This window comes from Mytilus edulis, chromosome 1, assembly GCF_963676685.1.
Source record: "Mytilus edulis chromosome 1, xbMytEdul2.2, whole genome shotgun sequence".
NCBI classification, from domain to species: domain Eukaryota; kingdom Metazoa; phylum Mollusca; class Bivalvia; order Mytilida; family Mytilidae; genus Mytilus; species Mytilus edulis.
This window is the reverse complement of record NC_092344.1, coordinates 86108126-86127072: the sequence shown is the minus strand read 5'-3', so window position 1 is coordinate 86127072 and position 18947 is coordinate 86108126. Positions and strand designations below refer to the sequence as shown.

General features: G+C 31.2%; 1 protein-coding gene across 1 annotated transcript in view; it reads right to left on the bottom strand.

The window, feature by feature from the left end:
• Positions 1–18947, bottom strand: part of LOC139493448 (ubiquitin-protein ligase E3C-like) — a 29462-nt gene that overhangs the window by 10276 nt on the left and 239 nt on the right. The window contains exons 2-15 of the mRNA XM_071281855.1: positions 17400–17453; positions 16008–16082; positions 15484–15615; positions 14491–14603; positions 13980–14113; positions 12900–13053; positions 12220–12470; positions 11582–11721; positions 10651–10826; positions 5828–5914; positions 4078–4235; positions 3365–3579; positions 1586–1690; positions 991–1075 (exon numbers count right to left, since the gene is read on the bottom strand). Coding sequence (XP_071137956.1) covers positions 991–1075; positions 1586–1690; positions 3365–3579; positions 4078–4235; positions 5828–5914; positions 10651–10826; positions 11582–11721; positions 12220–12470; positions 12900–13053; positions 13980–14113; positions 14491–14603; positions 15484–15615; positions 16008–16082; positions 17400–17453 — 1879 coding nt within the window. The remainder of the gene's footprint in view (positions 1–990; positions 1076–1585; positions 1691–3364; positions 3580–4077; positions 4236–5827; positions 5915–10650; positions 10827–11581; positions 11722–12219; positions 12471–12899; positions 13054–13979; positions 14114–14490; positions 14604–15483; positions 15616–16007; positions 16083–17399; positions 17454–18947) is intronic.

Below are 18947 nucleotides of genomic sequence, written 5' to 3'. Positions count from 1 at the left end.
ACTGTAAATTTAAATCGTGTACATGTAATCGCACATGTTTGCGGTATTTTCATGGAAATGCAGATTTCCAAAATGAAGTTGCAGTTAGAAATGTATGTAATTGATTCACGAGTGTTTAAATATGATTAAATCACAAAAAGTAACATCAGAAAAGTTGTATTTGTCATAACCGGAATAGGTACTTGTAAATCAAAAACAAATACGGTGCAATCCACGTAAAAAATTCTTACTTTATATTTTTCAAAAATATACAACTTTGGAAGTAATCAAATTAATGAGCAGATATTCATTGAAATACTGTTTAAAGGACCTTAAGCTGAAACAAAGCACATGTATCAATCTGTAAAACAAAATCCTGAACGAAAAACCGACTGCATTTTGTAGTTTATAATCGTTGTGCTGGTTCCCGGCGGTGTACTAAACTACGTCCGTAGTAAAAATACAAGCGGATACCAGTTGAAAAGATCCCGTTTTTGAAAAGAAATTTTAATTTACAGATTTTTATTGGGCATCACATATTGTCAGTAAATACAAGAAAATGAAAATGAATAGTGCATATCAATATGGATGAGGTAAATGATGAAAGTTGAAAAGATGAAATGGCGCCATCTACAATTTTCAATAACAAAGATGGCGGACAATAAACAATCATTACAAAATCAAGATTTTTCTTTTTTCTTGCTTATAGTACACCCAGGCAAGCAATTTTTATGTTGAAGTATGATACTATCGCGGAGAAATCAGTTCTGAATTTGGGGAAAACATGCTTTGTATTTCAAAACCTATCGGTCGTTTACATTTGAATAGAGAATTTCTCAAAAATCATGAGGCGACATTGGGAAATTTTACTGAAAATCGAGGGCGACATAAACTTCTCCCTGGAGCTTCCCTAGAGCCAAGTGGGGAGACCTAGAGCGACTTGTCGCTCACTTCGCCTGGTGTGGTGACCCCTGCTTTAAAAGAGACAGCAACCAATTTTTAATGACTTACCAATTTTTACTTTTGTCAATGACCTCATTGTACCAAATGGTCTTCTTGTGAAGACTGAACCTTGTGCTCTGTAAATTTGAGATGGCTGAAAAGATAACAACTAAAACATTAAAAATGTTACTTGCAAAGAAAATACTACTAGTATACAAGATGTCCATTAAGAAATAATACTAGAAACAATTTTTGATTCCTTCTTTGTTGATATTTTATTTTAGTCATGAAATCAAATAAAAAATACAGCAATTTTTCCATTTTTAAAGGGACATAACTCTAGAACATTTAATGTGATGCCAACAAAATTCAAACTTAATCTGTGTTTTGAGGTAATAATCATTGTGTATAAGTTCCATAACATTTGGATAAGTCAAACTAAAGTTAGAGAACGGAAAAATATCCTTGTCTCATGAGTTTTGTTCTATTAAGATAAGAATTCATTACAACATCACGATTTCCATTGAAATAGCATGCATAGTTCAAAAACATAAGTTGTATGAAAACATATGATCTGACCATACTTTGGGATGTACGGACATAAGGAATGACGTACAGATGGACAAGGGTAAAACTTAGTGCCCCATCACAACGGTTATCTTACCTTATCAGCCTGTATATGTACTCTGTCAGATAACCACATTTGTCTTGGACAAAAAGATCGCCTGGCATCTCTGATATAGATTTGTCGTACTAATGTTGCTATCACCTATAATATAAACAAACATTCAGTAATTTTGTTAACTGTAAAAGCCCTACATACACAATATTCAATATTGTTTTGGCTGTTCTGGTTACCCCCATATAAAAGCATATTATTATTCAATAACAAATAAAAACATGAATGTGTCCATAGTACAAAGATGCCCCACTCGCACTATCATTTTCTGTGTTAAGTGGACTGTGAAATTGGGGTGAAAACTCTAATTAGGCATTTAAATTAGAAAGATCATATCACAGGGAACATGTATACTAAGTTTCAAGTTGATTGGACTTCAACTTCATCAAAAACTACCTTGACCAAAAACTTTAACCTGTAATTTGCACTATCATTTTCTATGTTCAGTGAACCTTGAAATTGGGGTCAAAACACTAATTTGTCATCAAAATAAGAAAGCTCATATCATAGGGCACATGTGTATTGAGTTTCAAGTTGATTGGACTTCAACTTCATCAAAAACTACCTTGACCAAAAACTTTAACCTGAAGCGGGACAAACGGAAGGAAGGACAGACGAACAAACTGACGCACAGACCAGAAAACATAATGCCCCTTTACTATCGTAGGTTGTATCGAGGTGGAGCATAAAAACCAACTCATATTTTTCACCAAAATGTTTCTTTTAATGTAATTTTATTGCATTCTGAGGTATAAAAGAAACTTTAGAATGACCACTGTTTAACCTTGATCCCAGAAGCAAACATATGACGTCTCCTTGTTCAGTTGCCCAAGATGATAACATCATTTCGGGCAAGTTTTCATTAAAAGAATTTTACTTGTTCTACGTAAACTGTAGGTTTTGATGTCGAAAATTTAGTATACCTTGTAGTACATTATAAATAAGTTGGGCGTAACACAGAACAGCCAGTTTTATGTATTTATGGGATTGCCCTTTAGGTAGTTGTCTCATTGGCAATCATACCACATCTTCTTTTTTTATATATACTGTGATTATACTGGTTGACGATATATAGGTCATCACATTAGAATTTTAAACATTCTATGAAAATCAGATATGAAAAAATTTATCATAACAATAATTTTGTTTTACTTTGCAATCTTACATAAAACATTTAAGGAAACTTTCAAATAGTTATATCTATTAATGAGTTCTGTGATAATTGGTCGTAGATAATCTATATGGATCCTTACTAATGACGGTATGCTATGTATAATAATGTAATACGACCAATTATCACAGAACTCATTAATAGATTTGTTACCAGTCAAATCATATATAGAAACAAGAATGTGTCCATAGTACACAGATGCCCCACTCGCACTATCATTTTCTATGTTCAGTGGACCTTGAAATTGGGTAAAAACTTTAATTTGGAATAAAAATTAGAAATATCATATCATAGGGAACATGTGTAATAAGTTTGAAGTTGATTGGACTTCAACTTCATCAAAAACTACCTTGACCAAAAACTTTAACCTGAAGCGAACGGACACACAGACGGACGAATGAACGAACGAACGCACAGACCAGAAAACATAATGCCCCTCTACTATTGTAGGTGGGGCATAAAAACAAACCTTTCACACATAGGTATATACATGTACATACAATTGAGAATGGAAATGGGGAATATGTCAAAGAGACAACAATCAGACCAAAGAGCACATAAGAGCTAAGACCATTAATCATATATCTATTCACCTTGAATAAATAAGCCCATCTTCTGGTTTCTTCATCTCTAGATTGTTTGGTGACATCTCTGACACCTGTGATTCTTAGAGCTTCTTTGTAATCATCAGTGATCATTGGTTTGGCATCAGGATGGGCTAGCTCTATAATTCCTAAACAGGAATCTCTTAACATCAAGATCATTGGTACTAACTCATCCAGAGAAAAGGGCATACTATTGGTTTTATCTGAAAATTAACAAACAAAAAAATCAAATACTGAGAATTTAAAAATTTTTAAAGTGTTGTGTGTCATTTTCAAAGTCAAAAGTTGTTCAAACTATCAACAAATAATGTATGATTCTTGAGACTTGTAAAATAAGTTACTGATAACTTAGATTAGTTCACAGTCACCCTACATGATTAAAACATTTTCAATCTAAGAATGCCAATCTTTCTCTAAATTTTGCATGCATAGACTTTGTTCCTCTCCAATTCAGACAAGGCCACTGACTCAAAAATAAGAAGGCAGTAATACTCAAAATTGTAAACCATATAGTTTGTACTTTGTAGTCTTTTTAATTCACCACACCAACAGTTTATCAAGAACAATTTAGAGCTTGACATATGCATATGGCTCAAATACAGTATTGTCTACTGTTAAACCCAAGATGTCTTTTTGATAAAGTTATATTGCTGTTTATTTGAAATATACCTCACAACTCCACTTATTCATATTTAACCTACCATTGAATGTTTCTCCATAGAAATCAGCGTCATGTAATGTATACAGAGAATGACTAAACATGGAACAAAACACTGACAACATTGGTACTATACGATTAATATCCTCCTCTGACATCTGTAATCCTCTAGATAACGTTTGTAATAACGTTGTTTCAGTTCTGTAATATACACAATCAAATTTGAAATACATCTATGGTTTACTTATGACTACAAATATCAAAAAAATAATTTCTAAATTTTTTAATAGTGTACAAAACTACTCAAAATATGTTCATAAAATTTCAAAGAACTTATTTCTCTCTTAAAGATCTGTAATAATGTGTCATTCCGTTCTTTCATACCATTAATTCCATTAAGTTCACATCAACAAGGTTAGTCAAGAATTTTGATAGCTGGACTCTGCAGCAGTTATCAACGATTAATGCGTTGATTTCTCATGTGACAATCAACATTTTAATAGTTAAGACCAGGGTTTCCGCTGGCGGTCGCCATTTTCGCAATTTGCGAAAAAATAATAATTGTGGCGATAAAAATTCGTCATTTGCGAAAGAACGATTTATTTTCCTCCATCTTGTTTATTTACTTTTTTCGAGTTTCTCGGACTTTACCTATCAGACAATTCTCGGAATTCACCTTGACATCATTAAGATTTGGACAAAAAATCAATAATCAGCTGATTGCATTTTATAGCTATCGACAACAAAGGACTAATTAATAAAGGTGTTGATTGAATTGTTTGACAAAATGATATGGTTAAATGGCTTCCGCTAAATGTCACATACAGAATTTATTTACCACTTTGCGACGCACGTGTTTGAAGCAAACTTTTGACGTCTCCTCTCTTTTTAAAGATAGTTTAGAAAAGATAGCTGTTGTTGTGACGAAAAATTTTCAAAAACAAGAAAAATCTCCGATTTAAAACTTTAATTATCCTTTGACTTTAATATAGGTATTTGATTAGGGAGACTACTTTAAAGTCGTTTGAGTGACACGTGTGTTTCAAGCATAGTTTTACGTCTCAACTTTTTCATTTACGATGGTCAAAAAATGAAACCTGTCGTTATGAAGAATCTATCCAAAAGGTTGGGAACAACCCCTTGAATGAGAGTAGCCCTTCAATGTTATGATTACACATGAAATGAGGGATCAAAATATCATGTGATAAAAGCTTTTGTTTTGTTGTAAAAACCACTTCTTAGTACAAAATTAAAGGGCACATCAATATTTTTCTTTTAAAGAAACTTTCCCTATGAACTATACTGGTATTATATAATCAAAACCTGTCCATTAATTTTGTTGTATTCCAGGACTTATATCTTCTTTATTATTAAAAGTATAGTGGCCCCCTCATTTAGAAAAGTTGTTTAAAATACAATGAATATTTTTCCCTTTTATGTTAAAAACAAAATCTGTTGTTTTAAAGTAAATGTTTAGTGTTTATTCATTAAATGTAGACTCTAGAATAATCATAGACACAATTGGGCAAAATCACCTCATTTAAGGAAAAAAGGGGGTGGGGTGTAAGAAAAAAAGGTAAATCTTTAAAGAAAAATATAGTTATATCTTACTTGGCGAAAAAAATAATAAAGTGGCGAAAAATATGTTTTGGCGAAAGAGGTGGCGAAAAAAATAATTGACCCAGGGGAAACCCTGGTTAAGACTATTGTAAAATATGGCATCTTCACTTTCCTATTCAACACATTCACAGTTTTAGTCAGAAAGCTTTGGTGATTAATATATTATACCATACCTTGTAACAGATACAATAGACATAGAGACACAGGTATACCACAACTTCACCATGAACTCTCTGTTGAATGCTAAACTGTATAAAAGTCTAAAAAAAACATCATTCATAATCTATAGATGTTTATTATAACAAATATTTGTATAAAAGGAAATTATCTGGTAATCACCTTATTTTTGCAGAAACTCTTTTATGTATTTAGTACATTATAGCCTACTTTGCTGCAATTTATTTTCACTGTATTCCAATTTTGTAGATGCATTCCTACTAGGAAAGATAAAAATTTGACACATTCAAGACAATCTATATTCAGCCTATTTCTTACCAATCAAGTTGCGTAAATAAATTGCAAGCTTAGGCCACACCAATTTAATTCCTTGTTCAACGGACCCACCTGCACCTTTTTTTTTCAAAACAGATTTTTTTATTTTTTTTATAATCCCGCATCCGGAATTGTAATCATGTCCATTTCCCACACCGTTTTTTTGTAAATATTATAAAAAAATATCACCATTTGTTTTTAAAATCACAGTCTAACCTTAATACAACGATTTTAAACCTATAAGCACCCCACCACACTTTGTAAATATCTGTGAGAATATTTGGTTAAGCATCAAACCAATTTATCCCACATGGGAGTGCTGCGATATAAAATATAACAGCAGAAATACCTGTACAGTACAATACATCAGTTTCTTTCCCCCTTACTAATATTCCCTATCAAAAATGTTCGTTGTAAAAATAAAGTACAAAGAACTTCTGAAGGATTTGCATCAACTGCAATTATATTGTATGCTGGCAAAAAGAAACTATCTATAGCCTCTGCATGTTTATGCACCTATCCTGATTTATTCAGGGGCCTGTCGTTCAGCAGTTATCGTTTGTTGATGTGGTTCATTGGTATTTTCCCATTTGTATATATAAATTAGATTGTTGGTTTTCCTGTTCAACTTTGTTGTGTACACTTATAATTTTGGGGTCCCTTATAGCTTGATGTTTGGTCTGGATCAAGCCCTGTGTAAAAGGCCGTACTTTGACCAATTTGTTGGGAACAACCCTGCCTCAGACAAGGGGTCATTTTACTGTTGTAGAGAAGAAAATAGAAATACCAAGGATGTGTAGAGTGCTACTATACAAAACCCCTGAAAACTTTGTTTACTCAAAAAGAGGAGAAATACATTATATTTTAAACAACTTTTCCAAAAGAGGGGTCGACTTAATTTGAATTTAATAAACTGTTAAAAGTAAATGTGTTAACAATAACATGGTTAAAGTCCAGGAATATTACAAAATTCTTTGACATGTTTTGACCATTTAATACCAGATAGATATATAGTTTCTTTTGGAAAATATGATCCCTTTTGTACTAAAAAGTGTTTTTTACAAAAAAATATGTTATAACTTATATTCACCCCTCATAAGAGAGATATTTATAACATTAAGGGGTTGTTCCCAACCAGATTATAACTTGGGGGGGGGGGATTGTCTCATTGGCAGTCACACATACAGTACATTTCAAACAAAATGCCAGCCAATATCAACAAATCCAGAGACTTATCCATTCTTAGATGTCCCAGAGATATACCGAATCACAATGGCAGACCTCAACTCAATGAACACACATAGCAACTGCCCAGGACATTTCGCCACTAAATTATTAGAACGTTTGTTCCCTGAGCTTTTCACAACCCAGAACTACAGATTGCAGCATTCCTACCACGGTGGTGGAAAATGTAACAAAACAGAACTTCCTTATGAGAGAAAGACAGTATTTCAACGATATGTTCTTTACTTTTACCCAGGGTTGTCAGAACCAAGAGCATGGAAGGATGCCATCATACCGAGGGTCAACGAATATCTGAGGAGACCAGCAACAAAGCAGTAAATCTGACTTTACAATGAACATTACATATAACTGTAAAATGTACATATCAAATGATCATTATTTATTCATGTTAGCTATGATATTTTATTTTTTTTGTTTAATTTGTGTTTGTTATTGTCTTTAATTTAAGTACCATGTTGCTTGATATCCTGAAAACAGAAAGTATAAATATATCAATCATTTTGTATTGCTACACAAATTAATGTATAATAAATAATACATGTATGATTCGATTTGAAAGCTGTTTTTTATTATTCTAAAAAGAGAAATAATTGATTATTGTATATACATGTACAATGTACACTGCTATCGATAAAAGAAAGTGGTATTTTGTAAATGAGACAATCATTCACAATGCAGACAAGCTGGCATTAACTGCACATTATAGGTTTTATCCGTCTTTCAACCATGAATTACCATTCTAAACAACAATTAAGCTATTTACATTTTACATTTCGCATATCCAAACATGCACTGTGGTATGATCATGATGATTGAAAATGAGACAAATTTTCCACATACTATACAGACATTATAGTTTCTATATGACCTTCAACAATGAAATAAACCATACAAATCAGCTGGCTATTTACATTTTACGTTTGACAAATTTGAAAATGTAATCCAAATAAGAAGAGGTGCTATAATTAAAAATGAGACAATTGTCCACCATGCAAATGTATAAGAAATTGTGTTACTTTGTGACCTTCAACAATAAATTCGAAACGGCAGTCAGAAGTGATATGATGATGATTACAACTATCCACTATGCAAGTGTTAAATATTGTAGGTTTCTTTATTATCTTCAACAATGACTCAACTCATTCTAAACTGCTAGTTATTTCACAACTTTCAAAATATTGATTCATTTCCAGTATGAATTAACATTGGATCGATCTTTTCACTGTACACTGAAAAGCGGCTATTTTCACATTTAAAAACATGCAGAATACACAGAAAAATAATTTAGATAAATCAGTTGCAGTTTTTGCGGGACCTATAACATTCAAAAATTGAATGATGTTCCTTACTTGGAAGAAGAACAGTTGCTGTCACTTTACAAATACTAAATATACATTTAATACCTCATCGTATTTTAACAAGTGTTTCATTACGTATAAAACGATGTGTTAACATATCAAATACAGTATTTACAATATGTACATACACTTCGGACGGGGAAGGCAGAAAAAAATAATCTTTAGGTTCCGACTTTCTTTTTATAAAAACACATACGTATTTAACAAATAATATATTAAAAACTATATGTTATCCCCGAGCAGAAATGTTTATCTCGGAATCAAATTCTTCTTCATTCATAATTATCGTCGCTATCCGTAACAGATATTATACCATTTAGCAACCTTCAATGAAGATCTAAGAAATATACAACTTAGTCCTCATTAGGATAAATAAGTTCGTTACCGGCAATACACATCTTTTATAGACTGACATATCATGAGTGGGCCACGTTTTGTTCACATGTACAAATGCTTGTTGTAGCTTTTGGGGTACTCCTGTTTTCGCCGATCTAAAGTTATTTTTAAAGTAATATATTAATTGACGAATTTTAAAAATGCAAGTCCGAAACACTTTTAAAATGCATGAAAGATATAAAAACTTTATTTGAAGTAGAACTTCGCGTTTGTTTTTTTACATTTTCCACAAAATATTATAAACTTTTTTCGTTAATATCCGGTTTTTTTTAAACAAGCAAGTCCGCATAGGTAAAGTTATTTTTAGATTATCAAGCAAGAAATACGAAAATATTTATAAACTTATTTTTACACGAACATTAATAAACTTTATAGGTAAAGTTTTTTTATATCAGCTCGCAAGAAATAAAACTAAAAGTTAAAATAATTTTAACACAAGAGTATTTAACTTAACTAATAAAGGACCTTTAAAATTATGATTATGGTACAGTCGACCGGATATATATTTTTAATTACATCAACTTTACCTGTCAGGTAATCCAATTACCCTATCAGTCGTGTGCCGGCAGAGATCAAAAAAGGATAAGGGCAATTAATTCCTCGGTGTAGGGAGTGAGCTCGCTATCACAATAAACATTTACCTGATTTTGGGAGGAATTACTCCCAAATTCCTCCCAACATTTTGGGAGGGATATCGGAGTTTGTCGGAGTGACTCCGACATTTTCCTCGGTGTAGGGTGTGGGAGAGTTGGTATTTTTGAATGGTACTGTACAAATAATAAAATACTGAATCTGAATCTACATAGACCAAAGTTAATTATTCAATTATTTCTTGGTGAACAGGGAAATAATACTTCATAAATTAAAGAAATGTCAAACAACAAGTGATAAATCAAGTTTTAATATTGTCAAAACCTACTATTTTATGTTTACAAAAAAAAAATATAATCGCTCGCCTTTACCATGTTTACTTTTCATGCTTCGCCTCAAAAATTTGCAAATAAAAGATTTTTTTATTAAAATGTTCAAATCGCTCGCTCGGCCCAATTTTTGGAGTCCAAAAATCCGTAGAACAAGAAATTAAATTGGTGTGGCCTTAAATAGGTTGGTATACAGTATTTTAGGAGTTGTTTTTATTCTTATTAAGTGTCTAAGAATATTTTTATTGTTGAATGCTTCACTTAAAATAAACAGAGGATGGACCAATCATCCATATTCTACTGAATGTTGGGTCTCTAGTACATTTTGAGATTCTGGTAGCTCTTAATTCTGAACTACCTTCTATAAACATATTAATTTTCTTTAAACTAAATTTCACATCATTCTTTCAACTAAAGGAGGGTTATAATTTCAACTTGATAATTCTTATTAATCATTTAGAAAGAGATAAAATAAAATTGAGGACTGATCAATCTCCAAATGGGTGAATATCTTTATACAATGTATATGTACTATTGCCATTTTAAGAGATCTAATACATTGTACATAAATAATGAATACATTACCTTTGTTTATGGATGGATAGATTAAACTGTGACATAAGAGAATAACATATAACACACACACACGACACATCTTGCTCATCTAACTTTCTATTTTGACTGAGACATCTAACAACAGCATGTACAAACTTCTGGGAATTCAGAAATGCCACAATATCTTCATGCTGACTTTTGAAGTTCTATAAAAGATAAGTTTTAAAGTTAAAGCATTTCATATTGTGATCCATGGAAAAAGTCTGATATAAATCTTATCTTATATAAGGGATGTCTGTCCTAAAAAAAAGCACAATTAAGAATGTAAAGTTACCAATCACTAGGATACATTAATCCTCTGTTATATTTAACTGCCTTGTAAAGGTACTGATATTTTTACACCTTTAAAATTTTTACATATATAACAAATATATTCGACTTATTGCTTAAAGTATCTCAGAAAAGGACCTAATCATGAAACTTTAATGTTTAGCAATGAAGCATGCAAATGATGTATTGATCAGATTAACCTAGAAAGACAGTATGTACAACATAAAATCACTTAATTTATTAAATACTGTTGACATATTGCTCATAGCCTCTTTGTTTTTGAAAATTGGACCTAACTATGAAAACTTAATGTTGATCACTGATCCACGAAATGAGTTTATTGTGTTGTTTTTATTTTAATTCTGACTATCTAATAGAAATTTTACAAGGTTTCTCAATTAACTATGAAGTTCTTTTACCTTCTAAAATATAAAACTTTATACTATACACATAGTTAATGCCTTTGCCTTATTGGAATAAGTATCCTGCTACATTTGTCACAGGCAAGTCAAAAACATTTTTATTATGACTTATAATTGATACTTCCTGATATATATACATATGGAAGCTCTATTGCTGTAACATCATTAATGCTTTTAGAATTTTAAAATCTTTGCTGAGAATAACTTACAATATTTGAATCTGTCTCCATTTCCTCCTCTTCTGAATCAGAATCTTCATGAGAACCAAACTTACTATGAACAGCAACACATGGTAAAAGTTGTTTTAGAACCAACAGTAAGTTCAGTACATCTGGGGTAGACATAGTATCTACAAAATACAATATACATCATGGCCATGATTATAGCAACCCCTTTTATTTAAACTTAACTCTGATATTAATACAGAAACTTCACAATAATTAATACCCGGTATAAAATATAATGAAGAGAAATAGTGTTATGTCAATAAGACAGCTGCCTATATACCCAACATTGTTTTTTTATCGATCATGTATTCAAGATCATTTTTGCAGTTTTCAGTTTTAGTATATGTTTAAAATAATAGATCAATGACAAGGGCAATTTATCAAAAATATTCATTTTATTGAAAAATAATTTATCTAAAGAGAAACAACTCTTTTAGTCTTTACTGTTTTTAATACAATCAATCTCTTCAACCTCAACTCATTTTCAATTATCAAAAAGAACCCTTACCCTTCCCCAAACATCATATAGATGGACTGTACATTCCAATAAATATTCAGTTTATTCTAGTTATTGTACATGTAATTCAATAAAATAATGACTAAAGCACACAGATTTTTACCCAAATATCTTTCAGCAAATGTCACTACTGCTGTTAATAACCATTGAGTCTTTGGTATATCTGCCATATCATCACATTTTTGACCTTTCACCTTTGAGGTATCACTTGTCTGTTGAAGAAGTGCTTGTATGAGCTCAACCAGAGGAAATGGAAATTTGTTGTAAGCCATTGCTGGTAGAAGGAATTGTTCAATCTGTTCACTGAAGGCTGGACAGAAGAAAGACTTACACAAGGACTTCAGGATAAACTGACTATTAAAATAAAAAAAATCAATTATAAGTATGGTAAATCAAAGATAAATTGCTGTTATCAAGCAATTTTTTCTCTAAAGCCATTCTGAAAACTTTATAATTTAAAAAATCTTCTTAGACAATCTTAATAGAAATGATAAAATCATAAATTAGAAGGAAACAGATAAATGGTGTATGGTGTAGTTTACATAAATCTGTAAAGCAATGAACTACATATTAACACGACTGTGAAAGGTGCGGTTTCTGAACAAATAAACATCTAATGATCCTACTATATCAGTGTTACTTAGATGCAAAACTTGTGTCTACTCTATTTGTTATTTTGAATAATCAAATATTTTTAATTTTTAACAGTATAAGGGAGTCAAAAAATAATTCAAACATGATAACTAAACATACAGGTATAAGTACCTTCACAAATATACTGACCTAAATACTTTGTTCTTCGCCTCTGTAGCAAACACAATAGGTGACATAATGAGGGAAAATATACTGCCTGCTTGTGGTGTTGGGGGTACTGTGGATTTCTCTAAGTTAGAGGGAACTTTAGCTTCAAATATAGTCCTCATATACTCAAAGTAACCTGAAATTGTACAATTAAAGTAGTACTCTAGTTTCTATGTTTTTAAAATATTTAACACAACAGAAAAATTACATTTCTTTAATTGTAAAAAATGGAACTTTTTTGTTCTATTTTCTGATTTGAAATATTCATATCAAGAACTGCCAGTCACAACTAACATGACAAAGGTACAGGTACTGTTAGTGGTTTGCTCCTAACAGACAAAACATACCATAATGTGAAACTGTTAGAAGAATACACAGGAGAATAGATTCTGTGACATTTCAACATATTTTAAGCTCAATCTCTGTTCAATTTATTTACAACTTGTCTGCACATGATATATATGTTGTGTACAAGATGTAAGTTTGTACAAATTATAATTTGTACAGGGTTTTTGTACAAGTTATAAGTTTTTTGACACCTACCTTCTTGCAACAGGTGATACAGGTTTAACTTATAAAATGTACCAGTGTAATGTTTTAAATTAAAAAAAATATACGTCAACCTAACATTTAGTGCTATTCTCCTTGCCTTCAAACTGAAAATGAGGATACCTGAATTGTTTAAATTCTAATTTTATTTTTTTCCTTATACCATATTCATATCTACACAAAATCTTTGTGAGGTCTTATAATGTTTTTGTATCAATGCTCAGTATTAGACTGTATCATGAAGTTGTGAAAAAATGACAGAAATATGCGGAGCAAAAGACTGTGTGCTTGCATCATCCATTTTTGTTCAGCAGGTCATAAAACACTGATAATAAATTATAATTTGTACAACATTACAACTTGTACACAACATATACGTTATTGACTTATCCTTCATTGAAGATAATATATGTACTGGTGAATGTCTTTTTTGGTTTGTGCTGATGGGTTAAAGATTGAATAACATCAGTCCAACAAATGGATAATTAATTGTATCTATTCTATATTGTTTACCTTTTTCAATAAGGTGGGACCAAATAACTGACAAATGACTGTGATTTTTGTACAGAGCCTGTGATGTAAATGTTTCCAACATCCTCATTGGTACTGCTATAGGTTGTGATGTATCAGCTATGGATACCAAGTATCTGTTGATACAAGAAAATGTTAATTATCAAAATGATTTAAATAAAGTTTTCTTAGTCCCCTAATGGTATCATTCAAAAGATAAGTTCTGTAGGTGTACTGTAAATTGTCAGTTTAAGAACTGTTAAATCAGAAACTTTTCCCGTGTTTTTATAATTGTGAAAGTTATGACAAATATATCTCGAAGAATAAGAAAGCTGCTGTTCCTTGTTTTTAACTTTTTTTTTCAAATACATTTAATTTGACAGTAAAATAGTTTAAGTATCACAAATAAAACAGTCAGTCAACTACCCCATTTGTTTATTTCTTGTACATGTAGTTCATTCTTGAACTATAGGTACTAACTACATGCATGTATATAAATATTTCATGTAAATACCTTAAGCAAAGGACCAACAATCTGTTGATTAGAAATGATCTCTGTGGTTTTTGACTATACACCCCAGCAATTATATTTTCTTTTGACTTCATTATATTCTGACAAAGCCAAATCTGTAAAAGAAATCATATCATGCTACATTAGTATGTTATTTTCTTCAACTATGAAAGGGCATTCAATTTCTGTTATTCAAGAAAAAAAATGAGTTTATTATTTTAATTATGAAATATCAGATTTAATTGGAACATCACAAACTACCATATTAATGCAAAAATGATTTATAAACAGTAAACCATCAGAAGCACAGGGTTTTGTGTTTTACAGTGGACATGTATCATGTTTACTACTATACAATACATAAATTATTTTTAACATATTTTAAAATTATTTACCTCAGCATAGGTACCATAAAAGTTTAAGTTTTCATTGAAAACGTATTTCCTTAGTTTGATAATTGGAAGCTAATAGTCTTAGTGCAGTAAAGTTTCTCAACCTACCCACCCTTAGGTTCTAACATGTTTAGCTTTCATAATCATTAAAATCATGATTTTTATGGAAGTGAACTTCACGTTTGAACAATTTTTTAGTAAAATGTGTTCTTCAGTCATAAACCATGGTCATATTGCAAGACATGCAGTACAGAGGGTTATTTTCGTGGAGTGTAAATATTCGCAGATTAAACAAAATCGCCATAATAAATTCCGCCAATTTAAAAGTTCACATCCAAAGGTATTGATAAAATATTTGATGCCGCCAAAATAATAATTGCCAAAATATTTTGTATACCTTATTCAATGAAAATCGTGAAATTTTACCTCTGCGAAAATAACCCCTATACAGTATATAAGTGAAGAGGGTTTAAAGATGCATCATGCTGCAGTGAAAAAATTGAGAATGGAAATGGGGAATGTTTTAAAGAGTTGTGAAATTATGTAAGTTACATTATGTACTTGTTTTAATCAATACAAGAGGACATAATTAATTAATAACTACCAGTCTTTGGCCATCTTTCTTTACATCACAAAAATACCCTAGTTTGCTAGTCAACTTCAACAAGAAATTTGCATCTGTGGAGTTTTTCTTTAAATTACTTTCTTTATCAAACTCAATCCTCAACTGTTCAGCCTGAAAAAAGAAAGATGTGATGTTTCAACAAAAGTTACATGATATATTTAGTATACATACTTTGAATGCTTCAGTCTTAAAAATCAATGGAAAATGCCATCTTTTCATTGAGTTGAAGATTTTTGGTTCTCAGTTTTTCATTTTCACCAAGATTTTGATGTAAAAAAAAACCTAACCATAGTCAGAACCTAAATGTTGATGCTGCCAACTATGACTGAATTTAAGATAGTTATTTCTTGCTTCCACAACACTATATTGCAGGTGGACAATTTAAAAAGAGCACTTAATTTTGTTTATAAACAGAAACAGTATGGATAGTACTTTTGAAGAAAAGAAAACAAACACATACATTGCACATGTATTATCAAATCAAACTGAAATGATATACTTACACATTTCTTTCTGACAGAATATCCACGATAATAAGACTGAATGCATACTGTACTTTCAGCTCTCCTTCTCTGGTCCTGTAATAGTCAAATTGTGTTTTTAATAAATCTATCTTGATTACAATTTTAGATAAAAAACAGTTGATTATAATAAGGCCCTTATTATAGCCGGGTTCAAAATTATTTGGAAAACTAAAAAAATGCAAACATATTCAGTGATCTGGAAGGATTTGTTCTCTATGAGCCCAGGGCCCCCAAAAATAAATTCAATGGGCCATGTTGTCAAATGAGTGGGCCATTTGAATTTACTTCAGTAACAAAATAAATTAAAAACTTAAAGTGTATATTTCGGCAAAGAGGTGGTGGTACTTACCTTTATGATTTTAAATAATATCATGGATATTGTTCCTGTAATTTCAATTTCAATGAATATACAAGAACTTCTTCCAAACCGGACAATGTTTAAGATAACCTTTATTTACAATGTTTAAACTGGTACTGTTGCCTTGTTCATCTTCATGTTTTTTTTACATTAAATTTGGGTCTTTGTCGATACCATACTTATTCCAGATGTTTGTATTAGAGGACGTTTCTGGCATTTTCTCTGCACTTCTTGTATTATTATATCTTCATCACGATGACAAGAATGACAGTAGAGTGTATCATTAATACATAGAACAGAACAACAATTCGATGAAGGCATGTTTACAAAATGTCAAAACGCGCCAAAGACAAGAAAATGAAGAGAACAGTTAAGCGCCTTTTATGGAGACAAAAAGTTTATTCATAAAAAGGCTTTGGGAAATTTCAATCGAAATAATAGGAAGCTTAACCAATTAAAAGATTACAATAACAGATAAATCATGTCTGTACTAGCCAAATTTGAAAAATTTAAAGTTGTTTATAAAACATTATATCATGAATGATGGTCAATTACATTTTTTGGGTGATCAGATATACTGCAGCATGGTTCTATTATTACCATAGGAAACCTTCCGAGACGTCCCAAAAATATATAGGTGCTCCTAGCATTGGAGGAACATTACACAGTTGTGTACATACACATGGCGGCACAGAACAATATCGGAAATCTATTTGACAATATCTAAACGTTTCAAAAACGAAGTGAAAAATATCTTGCGCCATGTGGGCGCTTACATTTGTAACTATATGCACCATTTTTGGTCGATATGCGCTATAGGCGCACATCCTTCCCGATCACTGCATATTTTTATGAAAAGAAAAGAATTCATCTGTAATTGAGTGTCAAAATATAAACATTTCATAGCCTACATGTATACTTACACAAGGTTTGTAAAATATTTATATTACTTTCTTACTATATTGAATTAAACCACTAGTTTTTTTATTTAGCAGATACATGTATATAGTTACCTCTCTTTTCTGTCTTTCTGTTTGGGCTCTCTTTATCAAAAGCTCTTTATCATCCTGAAATAAATAAATTTATGAAAAAATGTGTTCATACATTTTGTTGTACATGTACATTGCATGTATATTTCATTTGTATTTATTTTGTAGTCTATTGAGTCTATTGAGAAAGCATCTCACATCATGAGAGCAGTTATAGGCCCTCGGGAGCCTTAATGGGTCTTCTATCTAGATCTCTTTAGTCTCAATATTCAAGAAAAAATCTGCCTTAAATCAGAACAAAAGTCAAATGAAAGTACATGTACCAGCATTCATGTATGGTAAGTACATGTACCTTGGAAAGAACATTTTTTTTATGATTTCTGTACATCTGCTCTGAAGTCAAACTGAAGTTTACCTCAGCATGTCAGTGTGGCCTTAGTCACCAATGACCAAAGGTAGCCAATCAGGGTTGTCAGAGTACTTCCTGGGCCAGGTTTTCATGAACTTGACAAAAGCCCCAATAAAGAATACTATAAATGTAAGAAGATGTGGTGTGATTGCCAATAAAAGTTCAAATAAAGTGAATGAATGAGAAATTGTAGGTGGCTGTACATGTACAGCTTCCAACAATGTGAATAGCCTGTACCCCATAGTTGGATATAAAAGGTCCTGACATGGCACATGTAAATCTATTCAACAGCCTAGTTTATATCAAAGCAATGTACATGCTTATAAAAGTGTTTAAACCTGCTGCATTTATTTGCAACTGTCCTTGGTCAGGAACCTGATGATTGTGGTTGTCTTTTGTTGATTGTTTTTTATATAGGTTAGACTGTTGGTTTTCCCGTTTGAATGATTTTACACTAGTCATTTTTGGGGCCATTTACAGCTTGGTTTTCCATGAACCAAGGCTCTGTGTTGAAGATTTGGATTGAGAGATGTCTCATTGGCACATCTTCTTATATCTTTCTATTCTTTTTTTTTTAAATTGATGTACATGTACATGATGTAAGTACTGATAAATACAATATTTAAAGTTTTACAACTTATATGAGCAAAATTTATGGGCTCTAAAATAAGAAAATGATCTCGTGTGTCATAAATTTTCATATAGTTTCCCAATGTCGAAATGAAATAATCAAATCTAAAAAAAATATTAGATTATTAACATAATTAATAGCAGTAAGCAATGGCAAGAGTTTCTAAGTTACTTTTTAATTTAGTTCAACACAATAAGATCTGTACAATTAAGGCCATAAACTGGGATTCTAAAGCATACAATAATTAAGTCTGGTATTGAAAGGGCACAATTGGTGCTCATAGTTATTTATACCTACAATCCCTTCATTGCATGTAAAACTCAAATGTACCACCATGTAAATCTCTGTATCAAGTTAAAAAAAATGACCTAACTAGAACAGATTGACATTTACAATAAACAGATTATTTGTGTGCCTTTTTGAATTATTCTTAATTATGTGATAATAATATAAATGCAATGTCATTATAAAGGACGTCACATTATTTAACAGGACTATGCAAAGATGTAAAATCAGCTCCTTTATAACAAAA